The sequence below is a fragment of the Ictalurus punctatus genome, chromosome 27 (assembly GCF_001660625.3).
Source record: "Ictalurus punctatus breed USDA103 chromosome 27, Coco_2.0, whole genome shotgun sequence".
Taxonomy (NCBI): Eukaryota; Metazoa; Chordata; class Actinopteri; order Siluriformes; family Ictaluridae; genus Ictalurus; species Ictalurus punctatus.
Window position 1 is genome coordinate 13,290,468 of NC_030442.2, and position 18,323 is coordinate 13,308,790.

The 18,323-nt window shown below is 43.8% G+C and overlaps 1 protein-coding gene across 2 annotated transcripts in view; it reads right to left on the reverse strand.

The window, feature by feature from the left end:
• The window catches only part of lgr4 (leucine-rich repeat containing G protein-coupled receptor 4), an 80,699-nt gene that overhangs the window by 28,501 nt on the left and 33,875 nt on the right, over positions 1-18,323 (reverse strand). For both annotated transcript variants that reach the window (XM_053676478.1, XM_053676479.1), the window contains exons 2-4: positions 14,945-15,016; positions 6,954-7,025; positions 5,011-5,082 (exon numbers count right to left, since the gene is read on the reverse strand). In XM_053676478.1, coding sequence (XP_053532453.1) covers positions 5,011-5,082; positions 6,954-7,025; positions 14,945-15,016 — 216 coding nt within the window. The remainder of the gene's footprint in view (positions 1-5,010; positions 5,083-6,953; positions 7,026-14,944; positions 15,017-18,323) is intronic.

An 18,323-nucleotide genomic window follows, 5' to 3' on the forward strand; every position in this document is an offset into this window, starting at 1 on the left:
ACACAAATACGCCAGAAGCTGCTAAGGTACTGAAAGCAAAAAAGATCAGGGCTTGCTATAACATCATCAATGTGTGCATTGCCGAGGTGTTAAGAGAGCACTTAATGCTACACTCCATCTCGCATGCCTTTTCCATGATCTCAGAGTCCAGGGGTCAGAGGCCACACCTTGGAGGGCACGGGGCCAAAGCAAGCTGAGCTGTGCCAAATATTGCAGCCACTTAACAAATCTGAGTCACTGTTTGTGTATTCGCTGGCACACTCGGGAGGTTTTGAGCTAAGAAGTGAAGAATGTGTTCAGAAAAAGGGAGTGCATGTCAAACGTTATGAGCAAAAAACGTGCCGATTAAACCTCAGTTCTGCTCGCTCAACACAAAGTGTTCATGATCTATTAGTGTTTTGTTCTGCTGCGAAACAGAGACCTCGAGCTACAATATTGTTACCAGAGTCAGAGTTATGATGTCATTCCGGTCTTCGGTGGTGACCCATGAATGGACATGGAAACTGGGGATGGAGGGAGATGATGGGAGATGGGTAAGAATGGAGGGTGGGAACATCCTGTTTATGAATGACACTGAAGTTCAGTCTGGAAGATTACGCAGGTTCGTGTGGAAGGATGAACGGTGCAGGAGCAGCGCAGGCGTGCACCGGGGGTTGTGTTCAGACAGGATTTCAGCTCACATCCATCATCCTCTATGAGCGTCACTGCTAGTACATAACACACACATACGCACACTATCCTTACGGGGGATTTCCATAGACGTCTACAGGTAATACTACTGGATGGGTCGACACCCAACCCTAAAACCAACTTCAAAAACCTGTCATGTTGAATGAAAGCTTATAGGGACCATCTACAGATATAGGCTACATATTACAGATTTATAGTTCTAGGCTCGTGTCAGCGCTGATGTAATGCTGGTGTCTTTCTCGTTTGTTTGTCTTGTCTTTTTTTTTTTTTTTATGATCACGGATTATGTACTGTTTGCTCGCACTTGTTCCTGCGTATGGGTCTACCTCTTAAACAGCAGAACCAAAAGACAGGAAATCACACTTGGACTTCTCTCAGTTATTTCTGTCACTAAACTCTCGATGTCAAATCTGTAACCGAAATGTGAGAAAGAAGCGTACAACATCATGAAAATGGGGAATACTTAAATGGAAGCAGAGGAGACGATTTGATTGGATATCACACCGACATCACACTTCTTGATAACATTTTCCATCTGACCGAAACTTTTGACAATGGTCTACTTTTTAACAGTTAGCGCCACCCATCAGATACAATACGGAGAACATATCAAGCAGAGCACATATAATAATAATCTCATAATAATAATATAATAATCCCATGAGCTGACCTAACTTTTACGCCTGCTCCATCATAAAACATAAGAAAAATAGAAAGAAAGAAAAATAGGGACTACAGGAAGGTTAGGCTGAAACATTCCAAAAATAACATTCCTGCAATGTTCTAAAAACATCTGCTGTAATAATAATTTGCCTCGTGATGTTATTATAACATGGGGGCACGGTGGCTTAGTGGTCAGCACGTTTGCCTCGCACCTCCGGGGTTGGGGGTTCCTGCCCTGTGTGCGTGGAGTTTGCATGTCTTCCCTGCGCTTGGCTGGGTCTCCTCTGGGTACTCCGGTGTCCTCCCCCATTCCAAAGACACGCGTTGTACGCTGATTGGCATTTCCAAATTGTGAGTGCGTGATTGTACCCTGTGATGGATTGGCACCCTGTTCAGGGTGTGCCCCGCCTTACGCTCAGAGTTCCCCGGGAGAGGCTCCCGGGTCCCCTGCAACCCTGTGTAGGATAAGCGGTATGGAAAATGGATGTATGGATGTTTTTATACCTTCTACCACGTCACTGTTGAATTTCTGAATCTGATGGTGCCGATTCATTTCCTATAACAGCAGCTCTGACGATAGTTCTAGCTGTAAATCAAGTAACAGGCTTGTTTCGAATAAATGATTGTTTCTATAGTAACAGTGCATTCACTCAACAGGGACTTCTACATAATCGAAGCTTAATAATACATGGGTTAAGAAAATGTGCTGGTACTTAACTAAATAAAACGTTACAGGCGATATGGTGACGCTTCCTTTAAGTAGGTGTTTAATGAACACTGATGGAAGGAGTCTCCAGTGTCAGCGCTTTGACATTTTTTTGTCTAACGTTAACATTTCAAAGCACTAAACTGTTCAAATGCGACAGAGTCCATGTTTAAAGGTTTATATATAGCGACTTGCACGTGAACTGGGTTGGGATTTGGATGGTGTTTACATTTCCATCATGTTGTTTAGAAAGTGTATATCTAGGATATCTAGGAGTGTAGAGAAATGTTCCCACGATGTGGCCACACTCCTTGCTCCTGAATGTTATCGTGAAGTACAGTGTACAACCCTTAAGGCTTTTACCTAATCAGTATCCACTTCCTACTCCGGAGTAAACACAAATACAACCTGCACTTGTTAAGAGACCTTTAAAGAGCCATGTACTAACCTTGGTTAAACACTGCCTTCGTGGGAAGACTGATGCATTCTCCTGCTCACCCTGAGCATTCTGGGAAAGGACGACTCAAAACAACACGTGTGCCAAAGAAAGTACGCGCATGCAGGTGCGCTCGTCCGGTGTCGGCGCGCGTGTTTGATTAATGCGTGCTTTTCGACAGAACCTTCGTGAGATATTTGTTATCTTAAGTGAGTGATGATCTCGGTGACACCTGCACTGGACGTGAACTCGATTTCTAACCCCGGGCAAACTTACGCATACTTCGCATATAAGACGGTACGAATCCAGCGCAGCTTGTTTAGGGTTGATAAATAAACACGGGTGTTATTTGAGAAAGCCGGTAGTTCTGTATTTCATGTGACTGTGATTGCAGTTATGCAAACCTGAAAGAAAAAGAGAAACATGAATCTAATTTGGATTTAATTTGTAGTGGAGATTAATATCAGGTAACAACTACTGAAAAAGCAGTTTGTGCACAAGGAACAGACAGGCTCTACTCACACACACACACAAACACAAACATTATAAACAGACGTACAGATGCACTCGTGTGACAGGCAGACGAAATAACCGAAGGCACATTCTCTCATATATGGCACTTTCCTTTCATCTAATTTCATCCGTTTTTCCCCCTCATCCTAAATGGCTACCACTTCAACTGACGCCGCCGTTATATAGCCACCTATAACAGAGGCAATTAACGGAAAATGATACTGTGTAATTGCCTTCTTGTCACAATATTGACTTTCTGGGCAAAGGCTCTTCGTTTCGCGCTATATGACATGCGCAACAATTTCAAAGTACAGCTGGCTGCGTAATTAGGACTGTGGTTTAGGAAGCTGTCAGTGCCAAGAACAGCGAGTGGCTTCAAACAGCCGGCGAATTTTCCCTGCAGTAGCGCAGGAGCCCCTCGGCGTGCTCGCGGAAGCCCCGTCGGAGGCTTTGAAGTGCGCCGGACCCTCGCATGTTGCTGATTTAAGCAGAAAGGACGGAATGAGAGTGAGATTGGAAGGAAGAGGTGTAGTGAGCTTCCTCTGCTTTCTGAGTGCGTTCCTCTGCTTTCTTTCGGCTGCGCTGATGGCGATGTAATTAGGAAGCCGGCCTGATTACAGCAACCGACCTGCAGGGGAAAGACATTCCTGTGGGACTCTCTCCATCTCTAATAACATGCTACTTCACTTTCCACAAAATCTCCTCTTGGAAATCTTGGAAAGTCCTCTGATCCACCCAACTATCCGTCTATCCACCATTCTATTCATCCATCCATCCATGCATCCAGTCTATTGTTATCACTTTCAATATAATAATTCTGTCGTTTTACATTCTATCCATCCATCCATCTAGTTTTCAAACCTGGGTAAGTCTTCAGGACTGAGGGCCTTGCGGTTCCTCTGTAACATGACAAGCTGCATTTTTTGTCTTATTAACTTGTCTTATTAACCAAACGACTGCTTGTAGTTGTTATAACATAAGTGACGACGAGACCTAACTTGTTTTGTGAATGTTCCACAACCTGAAATGTAACTATAATAGGACAAAAGTATGAAGTGTCGTTCTTTAATAAGCAGAAAATCATCGTCTTTGGCAAATTGCTGTTGTATAAGAGGAGGAAAACAGTCGATTAAGGCGTGGCTTTGGCAAAAGTTTTTTTAAGATGCAGAGAAAACCCGTTTGGAAAACTGACTTCTGCACCAGAATGCTTGTGTGTGTTTGGATGCGCCTCTTGTCGGTTATTTTACAGACACTCTGAGGGCCACCTAGGTTCACCTCATCCTGGGTGAATATGGGCGGGAATCGTTCAAATGTCGAACCCACCGAACTGTTACAGACCTAATCTTGGGGGGAAAAAAAAAAAAAAAAAAAAAAAAGAAGACTAATCTTACCTAGCGCGCCTTTAAGCGACTAGACGTCCGCTGGAATTGAAACATTCGAATGTTTTTACTTTGAATAAAAATGTGAATAGTATACGAACAGCAAGTCTTACAGCCCCGGAATACATACAGAAATGTAACTATGAACATATGGCTCTGTCTGTCTATCCTTCCACCGAGACTAGACAGCGCTTTAGGGCAGAAGGCGTGTTGATGTACAGATTGTTTGGAGAATCTTGATCTAAGAACCGGGCCAAGTGTCTGTGCCAGAATGCATTACTTCAGGTCCGGAGCGCTGGCCCCAGCCCTGCGGGGACACACAGCTGCAAAAAAACAAGTGAGGAAAGAAGGGAGTGGGGGTGGGACCTAGAGAGGTGATAACGTGAGAGAAATGTTTTTTTTTGTTGTTGCTGTTTGTTTGTTTTTTTTAATGCGCCGCTGGCCCAGCTCTCACAGTCAAACACACCTGGATCCATAAAACCAATGCTGTACCATGCTGTACACAGAACCTGCATATTGAAATATACAAGTCGGCACATTTAAATGTCTGACTGTGTGTGTTAGCAAGATTAGGTGTGTGTCTGATGTGTGTGTGTATGTGTGTGTGTGTGTGTGTTACTTACAGAGACTGCAGAGCATGGAGGTTCTTCAGAGCAGCACTGGGAACCGTCTTCAGCTGGTTATTTTGAAGCATGCTAAAGTAAAAATGGAAACGGCAAGGGATTATTTCATCTTATCTGCTATCATAATTCCACGATTTTCCATGGTATAAAACGCAGGTACTGTGAAGAGTCAGCATGAATGCTGAAAGCAGTTGTGTGATGTTGTGGTACATGAATCCTGAAGAAAGTATGTTGTGCGCTAAAGTGGATTAAAATCATATCGTGCACTGAACGGTGGAAACTCTGGTGTGTTGAATAAATGTGATTTGGATTATTACATATAGAATAAAGCATAGCTGTAGAATTGTCGGATAGCATTGTGTGTGTGTGTGTGTGTGTGTGTGTGTGTGTGTGCATGCGTACATAATGAGCTAGTCACAGTCCACATCGCTCTTCCTTTCTCCTATTATCAGTCCACATCGGCGTTACTCGAGTGCCACAGGCCGCAAGCACAAACCTTTTACCCTAAACTAAACCGTGCTTAAAGACTCGAGCTAACAAAAAAAACACTTTGTTTGAAGCAGTGCTCGAGTCTGCATCTTGCTGCATTTTTGTTATTTACGTATTCGATATAGCATCGTTTAACCAGGCCGAGCACTCTCGGGATTTAGGTTTGTGATCGCAGTTGATTAATATTGTGATTACTGCAATATTTTTAGACTAGGTTACCATACCGCTTATCCTGCACAGGAAACTTGGGGCACGAGGCGGGGGGAAACGCTGGACGAGATGCTGACCCATCGCAGGGCACGATCGCGCACGTTCGCCCACTACGGCGATTTGGAAATGTCAATCAGCCTACAGCACGTGTCTTTGGGCCAGGGGAGGACACCCGGAGGAAACCCCTGAAGCACAGGGAGAACATGCAAACTCCACGCACACAGGGCAGACGCAGGATTCAAACCCCCATCCCCAGAGGTGCGAGGCAATAGTGCGAACCACTAAGCCACCGTGCCACACCCAGGTTATCGTACTGTAAAAAAATTTCAAACCATAACACTCCTAGCTTGCACATGGGAATGGAGCAAGACGCTGGTTTCAGAGCTGTTACTTACACATAGTTCTACCATTTTTAACAACTTGATCCATGCTCTTTGAACCGATATTAGTCACTCATCACCTTTCTCAATTTTCATTGTTCTCCACTTCTGTAAGTAAATCGCATTCAAATACCAGTCATTTTCTGCAAACAGTCTTAAGCAGAGATTCACTGGCTTCTTCCTGTGACTAATCAGACATGCTCACCTCAGTCCATCAGTGAAATCCTTCCTGATACACAAGCTGTTGTATTACTAGTGAGTTTACCTGAGGTGATTAGACGGGTATAACTGTGGGCGGGGTCAGTGTCTGGGTGCATCGCAGGGTCAACAGGCAGGCCAGAAGGAGGACAGGAAGACGGAAAGAGAGCTTTATGCAAAGCAGAGCCGAGGCAACGCGGACGGAAGATAAGCTTCGACAGAACTGGCTCGCAAAACACCTCAAGGACAAAGCCGTTACATCATTACAGACACATGCCAGAGCAGAGAGCGAGGATAGGAAAGAGTGAGATAAAGAAAGAAGCAGATAGACGCAGATAGAGAAACAGAGCTTGTCCTGAAGCCTGGCCTTAATCGGCACTGAGGCATGCTGGGAGGCCCTTCTGCATCCTGGTGACAGACCTGAAGATCCTGTAGTGGTCAGATTCCTGTTAGTCACTCGAAGCTATTAGCCAAATCAACACTCCACCTGCTGCCTGTGATCAGTGGACGGAGACACGGAGCCGGGGAGCACTTCTCCATCAATACTGCGACTCTTCAGTCTGTCACTAATAATAACAGGCTTTCCAATTTGAGTGTGTGTGTGCGTGTGTGTGTGTGTGTGTGTGTGTGTGTGTGTGTGTGTGTGTGTGTGTATAGATTACTTACAGTACTTTGAGCTGGTGGAGACCAAACAGAGCTTCTGGGTGGATGAAAGTAAGATCATTACCTGCTAATCTCCTACACAGTGAGAGAGAGAGAGAGAGAGAGAGAGAGAGAGGGAGAGAGAGAGAGGGAGGGAGAGAGAGAGAGAGAGAGAGACAGAGAGAGAGAGAGAGAGAGAGAGAGAGAGAGAGAGAGAGAGAGATTATTATAGCAATGATACATTTGTTTTTGTTTCATATTTCATTTTACTTCCAAAATCACATCCAAAATCCAATCGTGTAATCAGAAACATCTATCCAAGAGGAGTTAACTAGTTCAGGGATGGCTTAAAGGAGCCATTTGCAACTTCTAGAGCTCTCTACTGCCCTACTCCATGACATACTCCACTATTCCTGTTGTGTGCACTGACATACTCCACTTTCTTTTTGCCTTTTAAGGAAAAGAGGTGGATCTCAGCAAGCCCTTTTCCTGAGCTCATTTCTGGGCCAGAAAAATTGTGAAACAGAGGCCTGAAATGAGGAAATTAGCCAAATCAAATGCATCACAATATGGTAGGTCATAACTTAAGGTATGTTTAATAATAATTGTTTGGACATTATATGTGTAAAAACCCTTCTACATATTACCAATTGCACCTCTAAAGTGTAAAAGTAAATTGATGACAGCATTTTAAATAAAATAATTATGATCAGGAGCTAAGTGAAAGAGATATATATATATATATATATATATATATATATATATATATATATCAACCTGGATGAACAGACCCTGAGAGAAGCAGGAAAAAAGTAAAAGGCATGATGAAGGAAAAATGAAAAACAGATACGAGCATCAACCCCTGCTCTGGTCACACACACATTTAGCTCTTCACTGAGCCTCCATGGCTGTTATCAGGCCTCTGCTTTCAGCATCTGTGTATATGTATGTGTCTGGAATCCGTTGTGTGGACGATAAGCTCTCTGCCTGAAGTTCCATCCCATCCAAAATACCTTCTGAGGTGCCAGAATGTGGTGGATCGGTGTGAGCAGACATGTTTAAGGCCAAAAACCTGCCAGCTAATAAAATCCTTCTCGTCTCGCACACACACAGAAACGTGTGCTCGCATGCACACACACAGCAACACCTGCTAATCATAGAGGGAGAGTGACAAGAGGAATTCTCTTGTCTATCTCCACTTCTTGGAGCTCTCTTTGAGATTTAACAATTTGGAATGTACAACTTAACATATTATCATGCCGTAACATTAAAACTGCCTGCCTAATACTTTGTAGGTCCCTCTTGTGTAGGTCCCTCTTGTGTAGGTCCCTCTTGTGTAGGTCCCTCTTGTGTAGGTCCCTCTTGTGTAGGTCCCTCTTGTGTAGGTCCCTCTTGTGCAATCGGATTGAGATCTGGGGAATTTGGAGGTAATGTTCAGATTTTTTGCAGTGTGGCAGGGCGCATTATCCTGCTGAAAGAGGCCACTGACATTAGGGAATACCGTTGCCATGAAGGGGTGTACTTGGTCTGTACAGTGTTTAGGTAGGTGGTACGTGTCAAAGTAACATCCACATGAACGCCAGGACCCAAGGTTTCCCAGCAGAACATTGCCCAGAGCATCACACTGCCTCCGTCAGCTGGCCTTCTTCTCATAATGCATCCTGGTGCCATCTCTTCCCCAGGTAAGCGACGCACACGCACCCGGCCGTCCACGTGATGTACAAGAAAATGTGATTCATCAGACCAGGCCACCTTCTTCCATTGCTCCATGGTCCAGTCCTGATGCTCACGTGCTCATTGTAGGTGCTTTCAGCGGTGGACAGGGGTCAGCATGGGCACTCTGACCGTTCGGCAGCTACACAGCCCCATACACAGCATGCTGTGATGTACTGCACTGACTCACACACATGTGAGTGTTCTGACACCTTTCTATCATAACCAGCATGAACCTTTCCAGCAATTTGTACTACAGTAGCTCTTCTGTGGGATCGGACCAGACCGGCTAGTCTTCGCTCATCACACGCATCAATGAGCCTTGGGCGCCCATCACCGGTTTTCCTTCCTTGGACCACTTTTAGTAGGTACAAACCACTGCACACTGGGAACAACCAACAAGACCTTCTGTTTTGGAGATGCTCTGACCCAGTCGTCCAGCCATCACAATTTGGCCCTTGTCAAAGTCACTCAGATCCTTACGCTTGCCCATTTTTCCTGTTTGCAACACAGAAACTTCAAGAACTAACTGTTCAGATGCTGCCTAATATATCCCACACACTGTAACGGGATAATCAACGTTATTCACGTCACCTGTCGGTGGTTTTAATGTTATGGCTGATCGGTGTAAATATGCAGTTTCTGCCATCAGTGCTACAAACCTTATATTGTATACACCGGTTCCACGTGATTCAATTGTTACATTAACACAAGTTGTTTTTGTGGCTCCGGAATGATTCGATCATGTCATTTCAGAGCCCTGAATAAAACCGAAGCCTGCATGCTTACCCGAGCTGAAGATGGAACTGGCGATGCTGGCTTTGTGAGACAGAATCATTTCTCACAGTGCTATTACACCACCCTTGTGTTACTGAAGTTCATTTTAATACCAGTCTTTCCTCCCATAACATATTTGGATCATGTTAATACTATGTGAACTGATCACATTCACTACATATCTGAAACAAGTCATTAGAAACACGTTTATATACAATTTAGTATAAGCGGTTAAATTACATTTTGATGAGAAACGTAATATTTTGATGTAAATTATTTGCAATAAATTCTCTTAAATCTGACTGACAACATATTCCCTTTTTTCAGTGTACCTCCCATCTCTCTCTCTCTCTCTCTCTCTCTCTCTCTCTCTCTCTCTCTCTCTCTTTCACTTCCTCTGCATGAAAGGAAGAAGTTTTTGGGGCTCTAGACTTGGAGACTCCATATCATATCTCTATGTTATGCTGTACACACTTCCCAGCCCTGAGGGTGCGCTGTGTTTAGAGAGGCCATGCCGAGCTCTACATCTGAATGCCAGCTGTGCCAGGAGCCATATAAAGTCCCTTTTCTCTTTCATTTTATGCCTAGGGTTCTCCTCCGAGCGTGGTGAAGCACCTGGAACAACCTGGAAACTGAAATGCACTTAACTGGGATTTTTACCATTTGATTTAAACCATAACGTCTAACGTCTGAAGATGCGAAATATTTATTTATTATTGTGACACAAAGATTCATTATGAAAAAAAAATGATTGGAAATGGTATAATGCAAAATTTTCAATACCAGTACCATAACAGGAACGTAGTCCATGATGTAAATATGTCCGTCGAACGTGAAATGAGTCCTTCAATATCATCAAATGACTTTTCATACTTTTCTTCAATGCTATTATTGGTACTAGATGTGCCCTGTGATGGATTGGTACCCCGTCCAGGGTGTCCCCTGTCATGTGCCCCATGCCCCTTGCGACAGGCTCCAGGTTCCCCGCGACCCAGTAAGGATAAGCGGTACAGAAAATGGATGGATGGATGGCACTAGATGTTAAACTGAGAACTGTTTGGAACTGCGTATTTGCATTGTTAGCACGGCTGCTCATGTTGTAACTGTCAGGAATGCAGGCGAGGACGCAAGCGCAGGTTGACAGCTTTTTAGTTATCCAGGCAAGTAGAACAAGAACTAGATTCAAGGTCAGGGTCAAGGGGCAGGTAAAGGTCAGGTGATCAACAAACAGCATAAACTAGCATAGGCTAGGCAAGAGCAAGTCGAGGAAACAATGTCAAAACAATCAACAAGCAAAGGCATTGTAACGACTGGAGGAAAATCGACACAGAGCTTATACTTCGCAAAGGTATGAAGAGTGTGAACTGCGAGTCCTTATAGACCGTGACCGTGGTTGTGGTTGTTATCGAGTCCAGGTGGGGGCAAATCAATTTTAAGCGTGTGAATTTATCCCGAATGCACTGTCCTCTGTGTGTGACGTTCACGAGGAGACAGAGAGAGGGTTAAGCAGAGAAGAAAGCTGCTTTAACAGCGAGGCTGAAGACATGACAGAAGCATCTTATCAGCCAGGAGGATCATAGGGGTGCAGATCTACAGCACTGAGGTTCAGAGTACCACACACACACACACACACACACACACACACACACACACACATTTACACAGAGAAACGAGACTGTGGAAGGATTTCTCAAGCAAATGCATGTTTACGTTCCCATTTGCTTTCCATGAAAGCTTGAAAGCTGTTGTTTATGTATGTGGGAGTAAATGTGCAGCGAGCGCTAACACATCTGGTAGTCCTGTGTATTCCGCTCTATACACACGAGCTACACAACTGCTCATGGCCTTTCACTCTCGGTCTGGGTTGGCCGAGTCTCAAAGCCACCGATTAGGGTCATGCACATACACACACACACGCACACACACACACACACACACACACGTACACACACGCTCCTCTGTGCAGGGCGGTTAGATTCTCTGGGCTCTGGAGACGACATCCCTGATCTTTATTTGCCTCCAGCGCATGTAATCTGGGTTCTGTGGTCGCTGGGCTCGGCCGTACACGCCGTCTTGGGGAACAGCTGTGCTGTAAGTCAGCGCTGAGGGAACGCTGCTAGGAAATCGCACACAACTCCTAAACTAGTGCAGCAAACTTTCAAGAGAAAGGAGTTCAAAAATAGCCTGACATTTCACAGGACAGAATTCTGATCGTGACAAATTACGGCTGCTTATAAATAATTATGTTTTTTTTTTTTTCCCCTTTTCTTTTAATGCAGCCAAAATCGGTGTTTCTATCGAGACAGTGAATAATATTCATAAATACCGTTTCCATTTGCTCGGCTCCGTCGTGTAATAACAAACGGTTGCGTGTTCAGTTAGAAATGATGTCGCGACTGTCAGTCAAACTGAAAGTCCACGATACTTCGAACATAAATACGAATCAAACAACTCATTCTTGGTTGAAAGCAACAATGAACTTCGGTGAAAACCAAACTGAAAAACTGAAACCGCCTGGATTCTTCCAGTTCTTATTACTTAAGCTTAGCTTTTTTTTCGGATTGGCGCATAAAAGCGAGTTTGTTTTCCTTTTGCCTTTCGAAAAAATGAAATGCATTAATTAAAAGCAATTGTTAAATGTGTAATACAACAAAAACAAATCATTTTGCTGTCTTAGAAAGCATTTCTACGGTACACAGCATGTATCAAGATACACCAGACCAGTCTTTCCACGATTTCACGATTTTGTGATTAACGCAAATTCGAGCAAATATTCTACACGATATTCTGAGGAGCTTGCCATTTTTGAAAATGACAGCAGATTTGGGCCAAGACACGCAAATTTTTAAGAACGCTGCAGCAAAATCAAGCATTCCGTGTGTGTGTGTGTGTGTGTGTGTGTGTGTGTGTGTGTGTGTGTGTGTGTGTGTGTGTATGTGTGTGTGTGTGTGTATTGCGTGACTCTGAGGTAGAGAATGTTTCTCTGTGGTGCTGTGGGTTTGTCCCTCCCTCTCATTAAGTCTGCCTGGAGGACACCAGCCACAGGTCACACACACACACACACACACACACACACACAAACTGTTATGTAATGAGTGCTGCACTAATGACTACACTAATGAAACGACAGAGATGACTCTTCATGCATCTTTCTCTCTTTAAACCCGTCTGTCTTTCACTAATCCAGGGCTGAAGAAGAATGATCGTGAACTCATGACCCACGATCGTCGAGCCCTTTAGTACCCGCTGAAGCGATGACAAACGAAAATGAATGTACGTATTTAAAAAATAAATAAATAAATAAAACCCCGTCCTCCTGAACTCTGTCTGTCCCAGGAACCATTGTTTTGCCCTTTTCCTTCCTGCCTCGCATTCCTCGGCACGAAGCGCTGAAAAGTAAATTGCTCTCTGACAAAGCGCTTGAAGGCCCCGTGTTTGGGAAAGAAGGCGCAGAGATTGGGGCGGCTGAAAGACGTGAGCGGGCGTAAGAAAACACACTCCTGTTCTGAAAAGAAGAGAGGAGGGAAGAGAAGAAAAGCGAAGGATAACAATGCGCCGGCTTTTAGGAGCTGGTCATCGGGGCCGTCTGGGAGTGGCGCTACCTGCTATCAGGTAGACAGATGATATCTGCGCTTCCCACACGGCCGGGCCGGCGCAGACGGACAGACGCAGAGTGACTGGGAGAGCCAAACGCACAGCGGGAGATTAGACTCGCGTAGCCGGTGCACTTTCAGACGCATTAGCACATGCTCTGGCCGAATAAACGAATCAGGGCAAAGTTCACCAGCGTGGAGAAGAACATACACGTGTGAAGAAAACTTCACGTTCTCTGACTTAAGATTCTTTTCAAGTAACTTTTAGGTTAAAAAAAAAAAACAAGAATCAGTGATTATGTTAAAAGTATTATTATAAGAGGAGAGAGGTTGCTGGTATGAAAATATTGAATTGAAAATTCACCACAATATCATCAACAATGCATACTTTTATACTTTAGTAATTTAGTAAACCCTTATTTACCTACGATTAGATCATACCTTAAAACATACTATATAATTTAAATACCAGGTCTTTTGTTTTGTTTTTAAAAATATATTTAATTTGAAATTCTCCCTTATTATTATTTATAAGACTTTACTTGTCACATATACATATACACAGTGAAATTCTTTCTTCACATCCCCCAGCTGGGGTCAGAGCGCAGGGTCAGCCATGACACAGCACCTCTGGAGCAGATAGGGTTAAGGGCATTACTCAGGGCACCAACAGTAGCAGCTTAGTCGTACGGGGGCTTGAACCGCTGACCTTCAGCTCAGTAATCCAGAGCCGTAACTCTTGAGCTGGATTTTTGTATATCCCAGCTTGTAAAGCCTCTGGTATACTTCATACGGTTATGCGTATGCTAGCATAGCCTTTCGTACGAATAGCCTTTCAATGTATACTGCATTTGACATGTACGGGTATGCGGGCGGTCGACGCATGCGCATTACGACAACTTGCACTACCGCTCCTGGCCTACAAGAATCAGTACGGAGCAGTAAAGCAGGTCTTTTGGTGTGAAGGATGACAACGGAGAAGAAGCACAAAAAGACTGAGAACAATGCTTGGGCAATCTCTCGCCACGATTAGCACCCGTATACAAATCCTTACACTCTATAAGGCTAGAATTATACAAATGTGGGTACTTTCTAACCAGCACTCGTTTCTGTTTAATCAGTTTTTTTTTCTTCGACTACCTTGAGAATCAACGGGCCCCGGGTCACTGTCGCCACCGTGTGGAACAACTAAATAGTGCAAAAGCATTAAATGCGCATGTGTGGCCTGCCCGTACAAAGCATGCACAGATAGAAAAATTGGCTGGGACACGTACAGTACTCTGCTGATGACAAAATTTGTGTCGCGCGTACAGTACGCGTAAAAAAGTGAAGCAGACTTTCTGCTTAAGAAAGATGGAGTCTGAGCGCAGGGTCAGCCTTGATACTGCACGCCTGGAGCAGAGAGGGTTAAGAGCCTTGCTCAAGGGCCCAACAGTGACAGCTTGGCGGTGCTGGGGCTTGAACCCCCGACCTTCCGATTAGTAACCCAGAGCCTTAACGGTTGAGCCTGCCCTATTATTATTATTATTATTATTATTATTATTTATTAAAAATATTTATTGCAATATTATTGTCATGACCCCATGGTCACAGTGTGCAAAAAAGTTATTTTATAAAATAAATAAATAAACTCCATGCTAAAAATGAGAGTGTCTTGTAACAAGGCACCAATACAAAACATAATGCTAAATCAAAAGAATTCATTAAATGGAAGTTAAAAAACAGACATTTGAAAATCTCAGATATGTATTTATACTGCACTGACAAGGAGGTTGCAGACATTTAAGCTGATGTTATGATAATATATACAGTACAATGTTTGAAATGATTGTATATTAGTATCGATAAAACCTGTTGCTATACGAGACACTGTAGACGAGTGATATAGAAGACAGAAACTACGATGGAAAGACGAAGACACGATGGACTTACAGTTCCTCCAGGTACGGCAGGTTCTTGAACACATTCGCAGGAAGCTCCGTGATGTTGTTCATGCTGAGGTCACTACAGGAAGGAGAGAAAAAAAAACATATAAAGACATGCTCAGTAGTTTCCATATATTAATTGCAAGCCTGTGATTATAATTTGAGGACTGGGGAGACCTGAGAGACGTACACTGCAAAAAATTCTGTCTTAGAACATGAAGGTATCTTGAAGATAAGTCAAACGTATCTAGTATTTCCTCTTACAGGAAACCAAACAGAAGAATATTAAACCCATTTCTAGACACGACTTGAAACAGTCTTGTTCTATTGGCCAATAATCTTGTTCACTTGAAGCATCTATTTCTAGAAAGACGCAACATCGTCTGCCAAACTGAACGCTTGAAATTTACATTTACATTTATTCATTTAGCAGACGCTTTTATCCGAAGCGACTTACATAGGAGGAAATACAAGCAAAGTGATATATCAAGTGGAGGACAATTGCGTTCTAGAGAAGTAAAGTGTGCAGAGTCGAGGTGTAAGAGCCAGAGTAGGGTTTTTTTTAAGGATAATACGGGGTTGGCATTTTAGTGGTTATTTAAGTGCTCACGGAAGAGGTGGGTCTTTAGCTGTTTATTTATTTTTTAATAGTGACAGATTCTGCGGTCCGGATTGAGGTTGGAAGTTCATTCCACCACTGATGGCCAGTTAGTGTGCAGGTTCTGGAAAGGGACCGGTCGTTAAGCATCGGTCGTTAACCGATCGCAGATTGCGTGAGGGAACGTAAGCCTTCAGGAGAGTGCTGAGGTAGGGCGGTGCTGTTCCAGACAAGGTCTTGTACGTGAGCGTCAAGGCCTTGTATTTGATACGGGCGGCTACAGGAAGCCAGTGGAGGGGGATTAAGAGGGGTGTGATGTGGGATCTTTTGGGTGGGTTTGATGGAGCTGGCTGGGAGGCCTGAGAGTAGTGCGTTGCAATAGTCCAGTTTTGATATGACAAGAGCCTGGACTAGTAGCTGTGTGGCCTGTTCGGTGAGATAGGGTCTGATTCTCTTAATGTTATACAGAATGAACCTACAGGACCGTGCAGTTGTCAAGCTGCCATCAAAAATCACCCCAAGGTTCCTGGCTGTCCTGGTTGGCTTGAGCGTGGTTCAGCCGAGCTGTACAGTGAGGTTGTGGTTGGTTGAGGGGCAGGCTGGGATGACGAGAAGCTCAGATTTTGCCAAGTTGAGCTTAAGATGGTGTTCCCTCATCCAGTCCGAGATGTCAGACAGGCAAGCAGAGATCTTCTACACCAACCTTGGTGAACCATGTCTTCACAGAGCTTGCTTTGTGCACAGGCGCATTGTCATGTTGGAACAGGTTTGGGCTTCTTAGTCCCAGTAAAGGGAAATTGTAATGCTACATCACACAAAGACATTCTATGCAGTTTGGAGAAGAACCACATATGGATGTAATATTCAGGTGTCCACAAAATTTTGGTCATATTTATTGGAACTCAAATATTTGCACGCTTATCTTTTTTCCACTTGTTTGATTTTGAATCTGATATTCAGGAGGCGTATAATGATTTGCTCACATGTTTGCAACTGGATTTGGGTGTCTTCCAAACCCAGAAGTGAAAAGATTTGGTTCGATGTAATTGCTTTGGTGTTTAGACTTCAAGAAAAAAAGATCAGATATGTGAAGAAAATCAGATGTGGCGGCCTCTCTAAGCAAGAAACCTAAGACAGACATGTTTAAAGCCGACTTCTCTGGTCTTTCACACCTCCAGTAAATCTCAGGCGTAACACTATACACTATATACACTGCCGTGTATATGTCTAATCACCGCTGTCTGCTTTCCTCCAATCTTAATCACCACATAAGTCACAATTAAGAGCTCAGTCCTCACCGTCCTTGAGCGGGTAAACATTCGTTTGTGAGTACACGCTCTATCCCCCACTCCCTTCCCATCTGATCTATTTGTATCAGATACAGCTACAGCCCAACCTGCCTCCTCGAGCTGATGTTGCTGATTCACATGTTCAAGAGAGCTACACTCGGGAGCATAGATAAGTCCTGATTCGAGATCAGCGGCTGAGATGAAGAGGCTACGCTACAATAATAGAAAGGAATCCTAAACGAGAGCTTATCGGAGATGTGATCGCTGGCACTGAGCTGCTCCGTGATACTGTACCACGATCATCTACTCCTCTTGTCATGCAAGTATGACATCAGAAGTGTACAGGCGCTGCTCTGTTTCCACTCTTCGTTTGAAATGCAGCTCACGTGTTTCCAAGAGCCTGCACTAACTTGAGGGTCTTTACAGACCAAAAAATACACCCCAAACAAAGGCCTCGAGATCCAACTGCCCCTCCCCCATCTTCTCTCTCTCTCTCGCTCTCTCTCTCTGAGACTCTGAGGAACGACACACAGCTTGTAGGTGGTACAGCATGTAGCAGCATGACAAAAATGTAGAAGTGTCTTCCTTTTTCTCATTCTCTCTCTTATATTATTCTTCCCTCTATCTCTATCCACTCTCTCTCTCTCTCTCTCTCGCTCTCTCTCTCTCTCTTTTTAACTCTCTATTTCGCTTGCCTTACATTTGTAAGGCAAAAATGTCTCACCTTCTGTAACACGTTATTGCTCTTTCCCTGTCTTGCTATCCTTCTAACTAAAGATGATTTTACTTCACTTTCCCTACATCTGTTCTCTCTTTACTCTTTACTATATCTCTCTGTCCTTTCTTTCACCCTCTATTTCTCATTCTTTCCCAGTCTCTCTATTATTTATGCACCTCTCTCTTTATAAATAGATTTCTTTTCCCTATATCTTTTTCATTTCATGCCTCTCTATCCTCTTATGATTCTCTACTTCACTATAAGCATCCGTTTTTATGATGTACCTGTTGTTTATTAGAAGAAAACGAAACAAACACAGTCCCCTCTGAAACTATTGGAACGGCAAGGCCAATTCATTTGTTTTTTTTACCGGTATACACTGAATGGGTCGGCCAAGGAACACAACAACAGATGATGACTGAAACATTGTGAGAGCTGTGAAGAAAAACCCCAAAACAACAGTCAGTGAAATCACCAACAACCTCCACAGGGCAGGGGTGAAGGAATCACAATCCACCGTTCAGAGACTTCGTGAGGAGAAATACTGAGGACATACCACACGTTGCAAACCACTCATCAGCAGTAAGAATTGGAAAGCCTGATTGGAATTCGCAAAGAAATACAGAGATGAGCAACAAAAGTTCTGGAACTAAGATTAACCTCGACCAAAGTGATGGAAAGGACAAAGTGTAGAGAAAGAAAGGATCCAAAACATACAAGCTCATCTGTGAAACATGGTGGAGGTAGTGTCATGGCTTGGGCTTACATGGCTGCTTCTGGA